Source organism: Parambassis ranga, chromosome 20, assembly GCF_900634625.1.
Source record: "Parambassis ranga chromosome 20, fParRan2.1, whole genome shotgun sequence".
NCBI lineage: Eukaryota > Metazoa > Chordata > Actinopteri > Ambassidae > Parambassis > Parambassis ranga.
The window spans coordinates 19,131,868-19,148,309 of NC_041040.1; the positions used below are offsets into that span (position 1 = coordinate 19,131,868).

The 16,442-nt window shown below is 43.4% G+C and overlaps 3 protein-coding genes across 3 annotated transcripts in view; 1 reads left to right on the forward strand and 2 right to left on the reverse strand.

The window, feature by feature from the left end:
- cnksr2a (connector enhancer of kinase suppressor of Ras 2a) overlaps nucleotides 1-4,888 on the reverse strand; it is a 36,135-nt gene extending 31,247 nt beyond the window's left edge. Inside the window, exon 1 of the mRNA XM_028432832.1 lies at nucleotides 4,825-4,888. Coding sequence (XP_028288633.1) covers nucleotides 4,825-4,888 — 64 coding nt within the window. The remainder of the gene's footprint in view (nucleotides 1-4,824) is intronic.
- A 2,822-nt stretch (nucleotides 4,889-7,710) lies between these two features.
- tlr22 (toll-like receptor 22) lies at nucleotides 7,711-13,526 on the forward strand. The gene is made up of 4 exons (XM_028432834.1): nucleotides 7,711-7,761; nucleotides 8,391-10,934; nucleotides 12,420-12,537; nucleotides 12,634-13,526. Exons 2-4 carry the CDS (start codon nucleotides 8,399-8,401, stop codon nucleotides 12,875-12,877), a joined length of 2,898 nt encoding a protein of 965 aa, XP_028288635.1. The 5' UTR covers nucleotides 7,711-7,761; nucleotides 8,391-8,398; the 3' UTR covers nucleotides 12,878-13,526.
- A 2-nt stretch (nucleotides 13,527-13,528) lies between these two features.
- ccl20b (chemokine (C-C motif) ligand 20b) lies at nucleotides 13,529-15,000 on the reverse strand. The gene is made up of 4 exons (XM_028432838.1): nucleotides 14,834-15,000; nucleotides 14,651-14,753; nucleotides 14,202-14,276; nucleotides 13,529-14,103 (listed from the first exon to the last, which is right to left on the reverse strand). The coding sequence occupies exons 1-4, from the start codon at nucleotides 14,913-14,915 to the stop codon at nucleotides 14,037-14,039; spliced, it is 327 nt and encodes a 108-aa protein (XP_028288639.1). The 5' UTR covers nucleotides 14,916-15,000; the 3' UTR covers nucleotides 13,529-14,036.
- Between the last annotated feature and the right edge of the window lie 1,442 nt (nucleotides 15,001-16,442).

Here is a 16,442-nt window from a genome sequence, read left to right on the forward strand (position 1 = left end):
CCACAGCTAGATGTAATGAGAGGCTGTGGAACCCTACTGTAACCATAAAACTTTAAAATGACCCTCCCCTCCAAAAAAAAGCATGATAGCTTGCAAAAAATGTTAAGTTCATTCACAATAGTTTACAATTTACAATCTTGTTTGTTCTCACTTCTAATTATAAATATTAGCAGATCCATCCATCCATTACGTGAACCTGCTCTGTCCTGCACTGCTGCCCTTGCAGCAATCACACTGATACAGATGTTCTAATGTTGCACGTGAGGTGAATGTGACAACCTCTGGGCTGGAGTCTATCCAGGCTATCTACAGGTGAGAGGCAGGGTCCACCCTGGACAGGTCACCAGTCCATCACAGGGCAACACACAGACAGACAAGCATTCACACTCACTCCTACTACCACTAACTTTACACAGACTGATAATAATAATAATCATAATAATAATAATACATATTAAAAATGTTAAAAGAAATGTTAAAAATGGAACCTGTTAGCCACATACAGCCTGATGTTAAAGAAGGAAATGAATTATGAATAGCACTGTTATGAGCCTTCATATGTCAACAGGCTGTTTTACATCAATCTGTATTGATTTGTGGCCACTGAAAAGGGTTTTTCGTGTCATTTTTTCCTGATTTTACCTTAATTAATACCTTGTTAATATTAGAATAATTAGAAAAAGTTGAACAAAATATGATTTGAACCGTGAAAAATCACCCCTTTCACCTGCCTGCTCATACTCAAATGTGAAAACATCATTTCAAAGAAATAAAAGTGTGCTTATTAAATGTTCTAGTTTCTGGTCTCACCTAGAAGCCTAAAAAAAACAGGTCACAAACCACAGACGCTCTGGTTCGAAGAGGCTGCGACGCTCACAGCTTTCTTTCTCTTGTGGCAAGCTGTGCCATCAGATGTTCCTCGCAGGCTGTCGCACCGATTTCGCTGCCGATTTGCCGAGTCAGTTCTAATGCGATCTAATGGCTGCCAAATAAGGGAAACAAAGTGAAATTGTGGTCGACTCTCAGTGCGAACAGATGCTAATGTAACGCGTCGCAGGGTTAAAGATTCCCCAGCATTCCCAATCAGCGCCTTAGTACATGCTCACGTTCCTATCCAAGTCCACCATCAGCTGTGAACAACTCTGTGCTGTTGCCAGGTCGACAAATACTCAGACCTTTTGGCACATGTCATTTGTACATGTTACTACACATGCACAGGCATAAATACAGCATATCATGTTTCCCTCTGTCGCCACGGAGACACACCCGGGACATTCAGCATCAACCGAATACCACACTGAGGTGTGTGTGTGTGTGTGTGTGTGTGTGTGTGTGTGTGTGTGTTGGTGCAAATGTCCGAGGACTCAGGGAGAGCCTTCTGTGTGTGTGTCAGCTGTTGTGCACAGACGGTCTGAGACGAACAACTCACCATCCTACCCACCCACCCACGCACACACACACACACAGAGGGGCACATATAAACAAATGCCATATGACCAATCAGTAACCCGCCATGTAAATACATCTTACATTTGAGTCATGAGACTCCCTGACCTGCTTTTTTTATGCGTTAAACACACACACACATGATGAATTACAATGACTGCTAATATTAGTTTGTTATTTGTCATTTTTTGTGTGGAGTGTGGGCTGAGCCATGAAATATGGAGCAATGATGATGCATCTTAGAAATATGGCAAAATGTCAGTGATTTTCTCAAAGAGCTAAAATCATGGAAAAGGTCCTACAGCCAAAAGTAGGATTTCATAAAGGAAAGGTCTTATGGCTAGGACCACAGTGTGACAGCCTCCCACCTGCCTGCATTTGGATTGACAGTGAGTGTAGGAGGAATCAGACAGCAGCTGGAGCATCCAGCACAGACTCTTCAGAAACCTATGGATGATGTCACAGAAGGTTCGACTATATCTCGAAGGTCCATGTGTTAAAATGTAAGGATGGTGTAAACATTGGACACCTTAAATTTTCCATCCATCCATCTTCAAACCGCTTATCCAGGGCCGGGTCGCGGGGGCAGCAGTCTAAGCAGGGACACCCAGACTTCCCTCTCATTGGACACTGTCTTCAGCTCTTCCGGGGGAATCCTGAGGCATTCCCAGGCCAGCCCGAGAGACATAGTCTCTCCCGAGAGACATAGTCTCTCGACAGCGTCCTGGGTCTTCCCCGGGGTCTCCTTCCAGTGGGACATGCCCAGAACACCTCCCCAGGGAGGCGTTGAGGAGGCATATGAAACAGATGCCTGAGCCACCTCAGCTGGCTCCTCTCGATGTGGAGGAGCAGCGGCTCTACTCCGAGCTCCTCACCCTATCTCTAAGGGAGCACCCAGCCACTCTTCGAAGGAAACTCATTTCGGCTGCTTGTATTCATCTCGTTCATCTCGATCTCGTTCTTTCAGTACGGCCATGTTCCTGGTCAGGACAAGCAAGAGCAAAACTATAATATACTATACTCACAAGTCTAGAGCTGACTCTTTTGTCAGCCTTCAATTATACAAGTGTCCTCATCCTCAGTCCACAATGAGAAAAGCTCTAAATGAAATTCTAATCAGAACAAAGCTGTAAATTACAGATTAATTGGTGGTTGTTATGACAATTTGGTGACACCTGTTATTTAATGGTGCCACCATGTCAAAGAGATGGGCCATCGCACGCCGTCCCACGCGTTCTCTATCGTCTGATACTAAAAATAGAGATCACAAAAATCACTACTGCACAAAAACGCTTTTACAGGCTGGACAAAGTCCTGAATGTCCCTTAGATTTTCACTTTCTAAATGGAGCCTGCACCACTCTAAGTGTTGGCATCACAGGGAAAAAGGCTCTGAATTAATCTGGATAATAAACATGATTAATGGACTAGTCGTAAAATGCAGCAGGTCTTTTTTCTTTTCTTTTTGGCAGGTGCTTTTAGGGGAAGCCTGGGCGATACTTCTAAACCGACACAGAGAACGTTTCTGTGAAAGCCATGTTGAAATGTAACATACAAATGAGTAATTCTCTGTACACCGTGGGATGTGGAAAGCACATTTATAGAGTTTTTTTACAATGCACACAAAGGCCCCCCTTGGATACAGACCTAATCAGCCCTGCTGCTGAATTATGTATGACCATAATCTCTAGTCTGATACCCTACGAGGGTTCAGCGGCAACTCTTAGAAACAAAACTCAATTACATTTTTTAATGATGCTACTCGGATGCTTCTTATTTACCAACCAGGAGCTGCCTGCATTGTTCGCTGCGTTATAAAATCTGGCACCTCTATGGAAACTAAGCCATCATGGCTACAAGCAGAGAGCGCTCGAACGCATCTTTGTGCAACGTAACACAGTTATAGAGTAAATTATTAGAAGAAGGAAGCTGAATTTATTTGATTAGCAAGACAATACCACCGAATGTTTGCATCTGACTGCTGATTGCAACTCAGTCGTGGGTTACTAGTTAAGAGCTATATTTCACATGATGGTGCATTCAAGGACAGCAGAAAAAAACACGCAATTCAAACTGGCCGTCATCAACAAGCATGTTTGGGGGCTTAAGTTGTCACGACTACAGACTGTATATAAAGATAAACAATGTGGCTCCACCACCAAAATATATGGCTCACAAGAGACGCCATTTTGGAAGAAGAGGCCGCACGGTAGAGGTCAAGAGGTTAAGCTCTCCTTGCTGCTGAGACTTGATATTACATGCTTCTATTTAGGCCAACAGTATTTGTATACAGATCAGGTGATAAGGACCAGCTAACAAGCCATAAATGATCTCTGAGAAGACTTATGAGGTGGACCTTTAGTCATTAGTTGGGTCTGTTGTGGAGAAGGTTCTTATATATACCGCAGCCAGCCACCAGTAGGCGATCCAAATGTTTAGGTCTTACTTTGGGGGAAAAAATTCAACAGTAAAGCCAAAATATTGCAGTAACATGGCTTCCCATTTGAACGTTATATAATATAATAATAATAATTGTTCAAGCTTTTTAGGACACTCAAAGACACTTTACAAAAGCAATGTGCCTTGCCCAAGAACACACAGCAATGGCTATATAGGGCAGCCACTGCGACTTATTGGTTTAAACTATCATGTAAATGGTCTGTGGATGTCTCTCTCATCCAGGTCATACTCATTTCCAGGAGTTTGAATCGAGGCAACTGGTCCCGAGAACAATCCTTCAGTCCGATTTCATGTAAAATATCATGTAAACGTTAAGCTTAACTTGGAGGGCCACGCTATTGTGTCGGAATCCACACAAACCGCTAGCGATGCTAACTAACCACGAATGATTTGTAACAAGTTACACAGAAGGGGCCAAAACAGGGGGCCCTTTTAAAGATGCCCCCCGACCGAACTTTCTAAACACACACTCCTGCTGTCACTCACGCATTACATCATCACCCACTGATCATCAGGTGCTAAGATGATGATGATGCATGGACGCTCACACACCTCCTACGCAACATATAATCCTGTCAGCCTCTGTCTACCCTACACGACAGAACACTGTGTTCTTGTATAGCTGTCTTTGTGAGAACCAATTTGAGTTTTACACCATTTAAGTTGAAGGGTGGACATTTTGGCGGGGAGTTTTTTTAGGGGTTAAGGCCTGGTTTAATGCTAAGGGTTAAATTAAGTTAGTGTCAAGCTGGTGAGGGATACGTCAATGCATGTCCTCAGAACGATAGTTATACAAATATGAGTGTGTTTGAAGTGCTTCCAGGTGTGTGCAATTAAGGCTGTCTTTGAAACGCGCGCGCGCGTATGTGTGTGTGTGTGTGTGTGTGTGTGTGTGTGTGTAGGGGGGGGGGGTCGGTACCTTTCATCCAGTCCACCACCTGGCTCGTGCTCCACTTGCTCACCGGTTCCATTACCAGCGCCATCGAGGGAACTTCGCGGTGACTCTCCGCCGTGGCGCGCAAGCGGTGTCGTTACCCCCCACCCTCCTCCTCTCCTCTCTCCGAAGCAAAGCACTGCCAAGGCGGGTACACCTCCCCTCCTCCCGCCCACCTCCTCCTCCGCAGCCAGGTGACTCCTCAGTTGTTGTTGTTTAATTATTTTTTTTTCTTAACAACTATCCCGCTCCGGTCCGACTATCGCGTCCCGTTAGCCCAGGGGAGTCCTTTAGATTGCGGGACTGCCCGGCGGCCGTGTGTGCTGCAGCGGGATCCGGTACATTCCCCTGCTCGAGCCGGTCTGACATGTGTCGCGCCTGCCTCTCTCTCTCTCTCTCTCTCTCTCTGTTTCCCAGTGCGGTGTGTGTGTGTCAGAGAGAGAGAGAGAGAGAGAGAGAGAGGAGTGTGTGTAGGTGTGTGCGCAGTCGCTCCGTTACCGACGGCAGCAGCGTAGGATAAGTCACACCGGTCTCCACACCCGGCAGCATCTCTCTCTCTCTCTCTCTCTCTCTCTGGACGTGATTAATCGTGCACGCGCCTGGTGGGTGGCTCCGCGCGCACTTGTTAGTATATTTCCCTGTGGAGCGATAGGATCATGCAGATATGATGGAGAGAAGTGATACACTGAAGATGTTTAATCAGGACGTGTGTGTGTGAGAGAGATTTACCTTTACCACCACAATGAACACACTTTACAAGGTAAAACTTCTGGATGACTGGAGGGCTTGGTTGCCATGGTGATAAGCCCAGCCCCTCCAATATGCACATATAACATGCATAATTACATACAAGCCTATGCACTGTGGTTAAGCTATTAGCTTGCTTGATAGCTACTGTTGCTACCCGTAGCAGGGCTCAGATTGCTCTTACCTATAGACCGTATAGAAAGATGGCTGACGTGGCTCCGCATTCAAAGGTGAAAGGTCGAGATGTGAGTCCACATTATCACCGCTCTGCCCGAACACCCGCTCTCGCACTTTCACAACCATCACACCCCTCATCTCAACTTTTTGGCCTCTCCGCCATGACTATTGCGTCCTCTTTTTAATAACTAAATATTGAAATAAAATGAACATTTAACACAACATGATAAGAACTAGCCAATAAGCTAATATATTTGAAGAGTACTCAACATAGAAGAGGTTGGGGGTTATAATCTATACTGCAGCCAGCCACCAGGAGGCGATACAGATGTATTTTTGGCTTTTTTCTGGGAAGCTGTCACAAAAAAAGAGAGAAAACAGTTTTGTATTGTAACATGTGGTGTAATTAAATCCCGGGACACAGATCAGTAGCAGTGTGACAGACTGGAGACATGTCCAGGGTGTACTGCACCTCTCAACCACTGACAGCTGGGATAGGCTCATGTTCCCCTGTCACCCTGTGTAAGATAAAGTGGGTTATGAGAATGGATGGATGGATGGATGGATGGATGGATGGAGGAGATGGATGGATGGATGGATGGATGGATGGAGGAGATGGATGGATGGATGGATGGAGGAGATGGATGGATGGAGGAGATGGATCAGGTTTCCTCTGATCTGATTGGATGCTGCGTCATCTCTGAAGGTGGATGTATGGACGAGCTGCACAGAGCAGAAGCTGACAGTTTCCTTTCCCAATAGAGACCTCTGCTGGTGATAAGTGGAACTACTTAAGATGACTCACTGGAACCAGTGAGTAAACCCATGACACAAACAAAAAGAGCCTAAACATGGCTGCAAAGAGACAAGATAGTGAGACAAAATGACCACACAATGACACACAATTAGTTCATTAAGGGCTTTTGAGCATTCACTTATGCACACATCTCTTAAGATTCCTCCACAGCATTTCAATTCAGCCAGATATGATTCAAACCAATCAAACAATGAGGAAGTGAGCAGCAGATTGGGGAGTCACAACATCCAGAGACCAACTGTTTCAAGAACAGCGGTGATGTTTTGCGGACATTTTGTTTTGTGGGTGAGGTGAACAATACCATAAATCATTGACTTAATTTAGGAACTATTTCATCTTAAAATGTGTTGGAGGAAGTGAAAAGCGGTGATAATAAATCACACTGTCACGTTGCACCATCAATAACCCCCCCCCCTTCATATTCTTATTTGCTGTAAATAATGTTTATACTGTTTATTTATTATTATATGTTCATTCTTAGTTTGCTGACTGCCTGTATTTTGCTGCTGCAATAGAGAAATTTCTATTTATTCTATGATGGAGGCCAGAATTCAGTGGAAAGTTAAACCGGCAGTTCTTCCTCTATTTATTTATATAAAAAAATCACTGATTGTGCAAAAATGTACATTTTCATCAGGATAAATGAGTCTGAATTGAAAGTTTCCATGTTCCATGTTTTGCCAGCGTTGCCAACTTGCAAAATGATCCATTGAATTGAAGCCACACCACTCAGACTGTGGAGTAAAGTTAAAAATAAAAAAGTCTCAGTTAACCATGGTGCCACTGCTGAGATGGTGTTAAGAAATTTATATGAATGTGTGTTTCTGGCCCTGGTAGCAAAGTAAGAGGAAGTGCTATTTAGTCACACAAGACAGCGAGAGGAAGTGAATAAAACTACAAGTCCTAACTATGAAACCTAAAACGACTCTGGGGTTTGTGTCACCACAAACTGTCAAAACATTTTTTAAATGAAGGAAACTTCTGTAACTTCATAGATTTTTGAGTCTGTGTAGGAGAACCTGCCTAAAAACTTCATAATCCTATAGACTGACTGTACTGATGGACAATACCCCCCCCCCCCCCCCAAACACACGCACACACACTCCTCTGCTCTCACTTCCTCAGTAGATCTATTAGAGATAGTCTAAACTCACAGTCAGATTTGTGTTGATCACAGAACGGTAAGTACTGACTGATCTTTCATTAATCTAACTTAATAGAATTAGTAATAGAATTAGTCCATGGGCCAGATGAGATGTACCACTCAAGGTAGCAAAGGTTGCTTATACTTTTTGAAAAGATACAACATTTTGGTATGATAACCCTTCTGAAGTCACAGCTAACTTATTGTCATCAGCTGTTAAAGTTACCCCCTTCCATTGAAAAAATGCATTTTTGACACTGGTGCATATCTTGGTATTGGCCCTTGTTAAGAACATACTTAAATGACTTGTATTATTATGTTTGGTACACAAGGGGACACTGAGCTTTCATTCAAGCTCTTCTGTAATGCTTTTGACAGGTACAGAGGACACTGGAGCTCTTCAAACCTTTAATCACACATATTTTCCTGCCATTTCCGCCTAAATCATCTTTTGTCTTTTTTAGAAAGCACAAGAGACACAAAATACAAACACTGCAAAAATGGCATGACTGTAAGGATTCAGGAAATGTATAATTTACCCATACTATCTAATTCTGAGGGGGTGATTTGAGCCTTATATCAGGTGGACAGTTATTCTAAGAAAGCAGACCAGTAAGCTGTCGTATTATTCTGACTTTACTTCTGGATGTTATCATTTTTTTTTAGATTTAACCATGTGTCCTCTACTAGAAGGAAGCCAAACGAGGCCAAAAGGAGGAGCTAGACGTCATAAACTTGCCACTTTTTTTCTCTTCTTGACCATCCTCAACTGCATTGGCCGAGACGATGGATACTCGCTACAAAGCTGCCGAATCACCAAGAACAGCGCAGTGTGCGTCAACATAATACGCGAAAAACTCAAAGCTGTCCCGCACGACATCCCGCCCACGGTGACAAGCCTCGATTTACACAACAACCACATATCAAGGATCAATGTGTCCGATTTCAAAGATCTGCCTGTTTTGACCGTCTTAGACCTAAACAAGAATGTCATCAGCGCCATCGACGGCGGCGCCTTCGCCAAGCTGATTTCTCTGGAGAAGTTGAACCTGAACAACAACAGGCTTGCTAAGCTGCACGAGCGGGTCTTTGAAGGTTTGAGCCGACTCACCGTGCTCCGAGTTAGCAGAAATAAAATCAAACAAGTGGATTCCGCATCCTTACGGTCGTTGACCTCCTTAAAGTTTTTGGACATTTCTTACAACAAGCTAGCCCACATAACAAATGTTCATGCGATACTGCAGCAGCTGCCTCATCTACAGGAGCTGCATGTTAACAACAACGGCCTTACCACTTTTCAGTCACGGTACTTGACAAACACATCTGTAGAACTTTGTTACATTGACTTGTCTCAGAATCCCATCACCGCCTTTCGGATCACTGCTGACGTTTTCCCAAACCTGACCTGGTTCAAGATCGGCAACTCTAACATAAAGCAGGACATGGTCTGGGATGTGCGTAATAAGACTTTCCTTGGCGAAGTGTCCACTCTTGATATCAGCGGGGTTCAGATGGCTCTTGGCGACATGAAGACATTACTGGAGACAGTGAACTCGTCTCTCACCACACTGAGGATGAACGGAATGAAACACAGCCTCAGCAAACTGATCGCCATTTCCTGCACCATCCCGACGATGTCCACGCTGCAGCTCCGAGACAACAAGCTCAACTTTATCGGCTCAGATTTGTTTGGATCATGCGTTAACGTGATAGAGTTGGATTTAACCCAAAACCGAATAAAAAACCTGCACGATGACGCCTTTGTCTCCTTACACCGCTTGAGGATACTCAATCTGAGTCACAACAAGATATCAACGGTTCCAGCCGCCACCAGGAACCTACCGGTTCTCTCCGAGCTGGATCTCAGCACCAATCTCATCACTGCACTCGGATGTGACGATTTTGCCAATCAGACAAAGCTCAGAGAGCTCAGTCTTTACAAAAACCCCATCCCGACTCTAAACGGGTGTCTTTTTAAGGATTTAACACATCTGGAAGTCCTAAAACTTCAGACCTGTGGCATCAACAAATTAAATGGAGCTTTCAAAGAATCTTTAGCAAACCTGAGACAGCTACATTTGAATGAAAATAAGCTCACCGCGATTGGATCCGGGGAGTTTAAAGGCTTGAAGTCCTTGCAGAACTTGTCTTTACATCAGAATGAAATAGAAGCACTAAACTACCAGAGTTTTATTGGACTGACCAATCTAACAGTGCTTCTGCTACAACAGAACCGCCTGTCAACGAAGCAAATGGGATCATTCAATGTTCTGACGAACTTAAGAAAGCTGGATTTAAGTGTGAACACCATCAACTATCTAAACCATTCGGCTGTGACTGAGCCACCATTTTCTAAGCTGTCTTATTTAGAGGAACTCAACATGGGGAGTCAGCACCACCGGCAGAGCTCGTACTTACCCCGAAACTTTCTGAGCGGTCTGAACAACCTTTTGTTCTTCAATATCAAAGACTCTCGGCTCAGGTTCCTGCACCAAGACACCTTTATGTACACCCCTCAGCTGCAAATACTCGACATCATTTCCAATAGTGCCCTCCAAATCTACTCAGAGCTGTTGTCACCCCTTAAAAACCTCCAACAGCTCTACATATCCAGGACTAAAAAAGTGCTGCACTCGCTAAATTTCCTGATAAATGCCAACCTGACGGAACTAAGGTTCCTGCAGGCAAGGGAAAATGAATATTCCATTGTCACTGAGGATATAATAAAGTCCCTGCCGGCTCTGGTTTTTCTAGACCTCCTGGGGAACAGTCTGGCCTGTGACTGTAGTAATGGCTGGTTCGTCAACTGGACAATAAATGATAAAGAAACACAAGTTTTTAATGCTTATAACTTCACATGCTCTTACCCACCTGACTCCCAAGGGAACAGGCTGTTGGACTTTGACTTCCAGAGCTGCTCAGTGGACAAAGCATTCATCTGCTTTGTCTCCACCACATGTGCTGTCCTCTGCTTCATGGCGGCATCCTTCACCTACCATTTCATGAGATGGCACCTGGTGTACGGATATTACCTCTTCCTGGCATGGCTATTTGACACAAAGCACAAAAGCGAGGAGACTCCATATCAGTATGATGCCTTCATCTCCTATAACGCCTATGACGAGCCCTGGGTCGTCGGAGAACTCCTGCCTAAACTGGAAGGAGAGCAAGGCTGGAAACTCTGTCTGCACCATCGGGACTTTGAACCAGGTAAGGTCAGCCCCCAGAGGACAAACCTTAATAATTTTGTTGACCTTTTTGTTGGCCTTGATTGCAGCAGTTTTGTGGCATGTCATTCAACACTAGTCTCAACCATGGATGTTTTGTCAAGGTTGGTTCATAGTCTCCAGAGGATGGATGCTATTAATTTTGGTAGTTTTCTAGCTTTTTTAACCACAAAAATCACACTTGTTGCCTTTAGTGGAATCAGTGGTGGGTTTTGGGCACAGGCAAACCGGGCGGTCGCCCGGGGCGGCATCACACAGTGGGCGGCACGAGCAGTTGGAAAAAAAATCATCTGCTATCCACTGTGTGGAGAATTGGCAAATTAGCGCCCCCTGCAGCTGCAGGCGCCCCTGCTTCCTGAGAAAGTGCCGTACAGAAGCTGTGGGAGGGGGGGAGGGGCGCGGGGGACAGCTCACCTCTGGGTCTCCAAGCGGAGCGACAGGGAGTGAAGGAGGGAGGTCTCACTCTGTCCTGATAGCGTGCGTCACTGCATGTTTGTGTATAGCTGGTGTATAGCAGCATTAATGATCCGAAGGAGTGAGAGGTCTTACCGTTAAGATCATTAAACAACACTGGCTCGTCGGTTAGCTAACAAGTTAGCTACTGTCTGCTAACATAAGTCTGTCCATCAATGACAGGCTGATTAACGTTAAACTAAAGTAAGAGTACTGCTGACTGTCAGCTGGTTTTATGAGTTAAATACAGGGTAAAAAGTGGGGAATGATTATTTTTTATCCATATTTATCATCCATTCAGCCTCTCTTCACTCGATGCACACAGCCCGGAGAGTAATTCGATGTAGAACCGCCACTGAGTGGAATACTATTTTTGGGATATTTGGAGGATTATCATTGGGGTTGGTACATTATTAGCACCCAGCGAATGAATCCTGCTTATTTAGTTGCTACCCTGACCTTGTTTAAATAAGATTAGTGACAATTGTGTTCAATGTATCATTTAAATCCAGACTGAAATATTTCATCCATGAATGGATTGTCAAGTCCCCAGAGGATGAATCCTACTGATTTCGGCGAGCCTTTGACATCCCCCCTCCGCAGCACTCAATTGATCATTTTTTTGTTTTTATTAGAAAGTCCCACTGACTTTGAGATATCGTTAAGTTTGGATCATTCATAGTCCCCAGAGGATAAACCCTAGAGACCTTGGTGAATCTTTGACATTTCTCATTAATATAACGAGGGTTCACATTTGTTGCTATAAGTAGAACTATTAGATGCACTGAGAGGGGCATTTTGATGCATTTGCACATTGTCCCCCAGAGAATGATCCCTGGGGGACGATGTGCAGCGTTACATGTACAGACATGTAGCCTGTATATGTGTGAATGCATGTTGTGTGAAATACTGAGGGTGCATTTTCCTATTGTGTACTTCCCTGTATACTCCAGAAGGTGTCAGCGCTAAACTGCTGAGACAAAACACATACACTCTTACCTTTCCTCTGCCTTAGGGAAAGCCATCATAGACAACATCACAGACACCATCTATGGAAGCAGGAAGACCATCTGCGTGATCAGCCGCAGATACCTGGAGAGCGAGTGGTGCTCCAAAGAGATCCAGGTGGCCAGGTAACCCAAAGAGAAGTTGTATAGTTAAGTAATTAAGAATTTCTTGGAAAAAAATTCAGCAATTGCCTCACTCCATCTCCACCTTTGCCTTCGTAGCTTCCGCCTGTTTGACACGCAGAAGGACGTGCTGATCCTGGTCTTCCTGGAGGAGATCCCCTCCTCTATGCTGTCTCCTTACCACCGCATGAGGAAACTTCTCAAGAGGCAAACCTACCTGAGCTGGCCACGAGCCGCCGAGCACACCGATCTGTTCTGGGAGAAGCTCCGGCAGGCCCTGAGGACTGGAGAAGAGGAGGTGGATGAGGAAGGAGGCCTTCTCGCAATGGTGACCAAAGCCTAAATGGAAATTTAGGCTTTGGAATTCATTTTATTTTATCATTTTGTATATTTTGCATGTTTATATATTCATTTTCCCCCCAAACTATTAAACTGGAAAACCAGGTCATTACTGATCACAAATGAAATAGTTAATATTTCCCACCATGACCATAGACTGTATACAAAGATGGACGACATGACAACACGGACCTAGCTTTTTGCTAGTTTATTTTTTTTAATATATTCCTAATTATGTATATTGTTTGCTAAAAAAAGAAGGAAGACACCTTTAATACAGTCTATGACTAGGAGTAGGTGAATTCAACCATTAGCCTCTGTCTGTACATGTATGATACTAACTAGGGATGTCCGGATCCGATCATGTGATCGGAAAATCGGGCCCGATTACGTGGTTTTAGACTCGATCGGAATCAGACATATATTTATTAGGGCTGGACAGGATGACTCTCTGGCTTGTTGTCTAGGGGTGTGATTGTCGGTTTAGGTGCGAGAGGTCCTGAGTTCAAGACTCGGATGAGCCGCTATAAGTAAGCATCTGTTGACATAGGAATTTTTTTGAGATGCGAGCTGTGATTGGACCACATTACTAACTCCGCCCTCTTAACCTCAGTGCGTTCTCCAAGGTAAATAATGCACTTTATAGTCAAACCAGTTTATTTTTTGGACATTCCCTTTAGTACTGTATGTGTTTACACAATATTTATCATATATAAATACAGGTACTGTACATTTATCATATTCAAAACACAATTTAAACCCACTTCCAAAACTACAAAAATGGAGGCAGAAAACTATTTTTTTTGCTCGTGCATTACAGTATGATGTGATGCAGAATGACAAGACAAGAAAGAAGAATATAATAATATAAATATAAATATAATAAATCACAATGTGAAGGAGTTTTAACATGTTTTTGTGTGTATATATATTAATATATCAAATCAAATATCTCTCACTTTGTGAGACTACAGTGTCCATCTCTTCTGAGGTCGAGACAACATAAAAAATAGCTTTAGAAATCACAGTTTCTGTTTTGCTTATTATACGTATTATAGCTTACTGTGTATTTACAACACTACACTTTCCTGTTTATAAAACAGAATATGAGATACCCCCCCCCCCATCCTGTTACATTGTTAATAATCATTAATAGGATGCGTTCAAGATGATGTGGTGGCGACTGAAGTTCCGTTTTCCATTATCTCTTCCATTTTCCTCCTCATGTCCCTGCAGAGGTGAAAACACATGGTTACACACTGTGACACACACACATTAAAGACGGGGGGGGGGGGGGGGTACATGTTAATACTCATGTTAATACTCACTCAACACACTTCACTCCTCTCTTGGTCCAGTTCATCGCGGGGTCGGCGCACACAAACCGCCCCGGAACGTGGAAGCTGTTTTTCGGATCAGACAATAATATTAATATATTAATAATATTAACCAATTTTTCTCAACCACAGTCACACATTAAACACACACACACATTGGACTGACAAACAGGTCAAGAATGTGCTCACATAACACTGTGTAACATGATGCTAGGCTGCTTGTTCTTTTCAGGCTACATTTTTATGGATTATTTTCTAATATATAAAATGCAACAAATCAAGTTTTTCAAAATAAAATCATTTTAAAGTGCAACAATTTCATGTGTTAACTTTTTTTCAAGCATTTAATTGCATCACGTTGTCTCCATATTGATGATTTTAGAGACTAAACTGATTACAAAGATTCAGCATCATTCTTGATGCTTTTATTTTGAACTCACATGATGGCGTTGATGTCACAGGAAGTGTTGATGGTCTGGACTGTGTAACCCAGGAGCCGTTTGCAGGGTATGGGACGCCTAGAGTACCTCAGGCAGCAGCTGGCTGTGAACACACATACAAACTGTAAGGACTCTGTCAGCATCAAATATTTCTCCCAGAAGTCCTATAGCTAACAGACTCACCTGACTGGGTGCTGTCGATGAAGGCGGCAAGGACGATGAGGGAGCAGAGAGCTGCCACCAGACGTGCTTTGTCGCCTGCCATGGTTCCTGAGTCTGCTGTCAGTGTGAAGATGAGAGTCTGTGAAGACGCTGGGAGGCTTTCAGTGAGAGTGTGACAGGCACAGCGTGAGCCTCACCTGTTTATATAGGGCGGCTGCGGGAATTTCCCCTTGAATGGGCAGGATTGCGTAATGCCATGTGCTGTTGTTAAGGTGCTGGACATAGACCAGGAAATAGAGCCTGGTGTTGGGGAGTGTGGAAAAATGTTATGAAAGTAACAGATATGAAAGTGCAGCAAATTACACATGGCATTGATCTGTGATGGCCTCTCACCTATAGATAGCTGGGATAGGCCCCCTGTGACCCTGCACTGCAGGACGAAGCGGGTTCAGATGATGGATGGATGGAGAGACACATCTGACCATGTGACAAATTGTCCCATTTTTTTAGGACAACACTATCGAGGAAACACAGTTGATATGCACAATGTAGACAATAACAATAGGAGGTGTGCCAGATTACATGCACATGGCATCAGGTCACTTCCATTCATTCCATTTAACAAGGAGGTCTAAGGGTCTGACCTACTTTTGGAGCCGACGTAGAGGACACTTTTGCTAATGAAATGCTAATTAAAATTAAAACTTTTTAAAGAAAATTGCATCAGCCATGAATAAAACAGTAAAATTGACATAATACACATTGTTGTCAGACAGAAGCGCAACTAGCAATATGTACTGTTTCAATATAGCGACGGCAGCTAGTAGTAGCTTGATGAATTCGCTGCTAGCATAACATTTTGTGATTGCACAAAATACATTAACATGAAGAAAACAGTGTATAAAATGGGACACAAAACATATTGCTATCGCTAACAGAGATAGCATTAGCAGTGTGTGACCTGTTAAAGGCCTGATGGCACGTGCCTGAGTGACACTAAGGGGACCTATTTCACCTTTACCTTTACCGTGGTGACGTTTAGCAGCCTGTCTTTCAAGGGAGCAAGTTATTAGCATTAGCATTTAGCTAGAAAGGATGAGCTGTAGGGAATAAAAGAGAGCTTAAAAGGACAGTAAATGGTGGAATGTGTTGTTTAAAAACACAAAACAAAGAAATATCAGATCTATGTGTTTTTTATGTAGGAAATAATATTTTTTATATATATAGTATATAAAGTATGTCAAATATGAAATCTAAGCTTCGATCTTGATGATGTCATTCATCTGCTCTTTCGCAAGGTCAGCATTTTTTCTTTACTTTAGCCTCTGCATCTAGTTATTCAGTAACTTCTGAATCACCGCAGATAGTTTAGAATGTTTCAGTTCACAAAGATAAAAAAGGGCCTTTTTGTGCTTCAGGAAGTCCCACAGGTCCCTCATTGGTTACACTCAGTGATTTATTTATCTTTGCCAGTAATGCTATTTGCCAGAGCAATGCGGGAAAGTTCCTTAAAAAATATATCAGGGGTTTGTTTAATTTTAAACCCAGCTCCCGGTTATAAGACACGCTATATTGAGAACATGGTGGCGCAGCACCTGGGTTACCTGTTTCCTGCAGAACAGCCTATGTA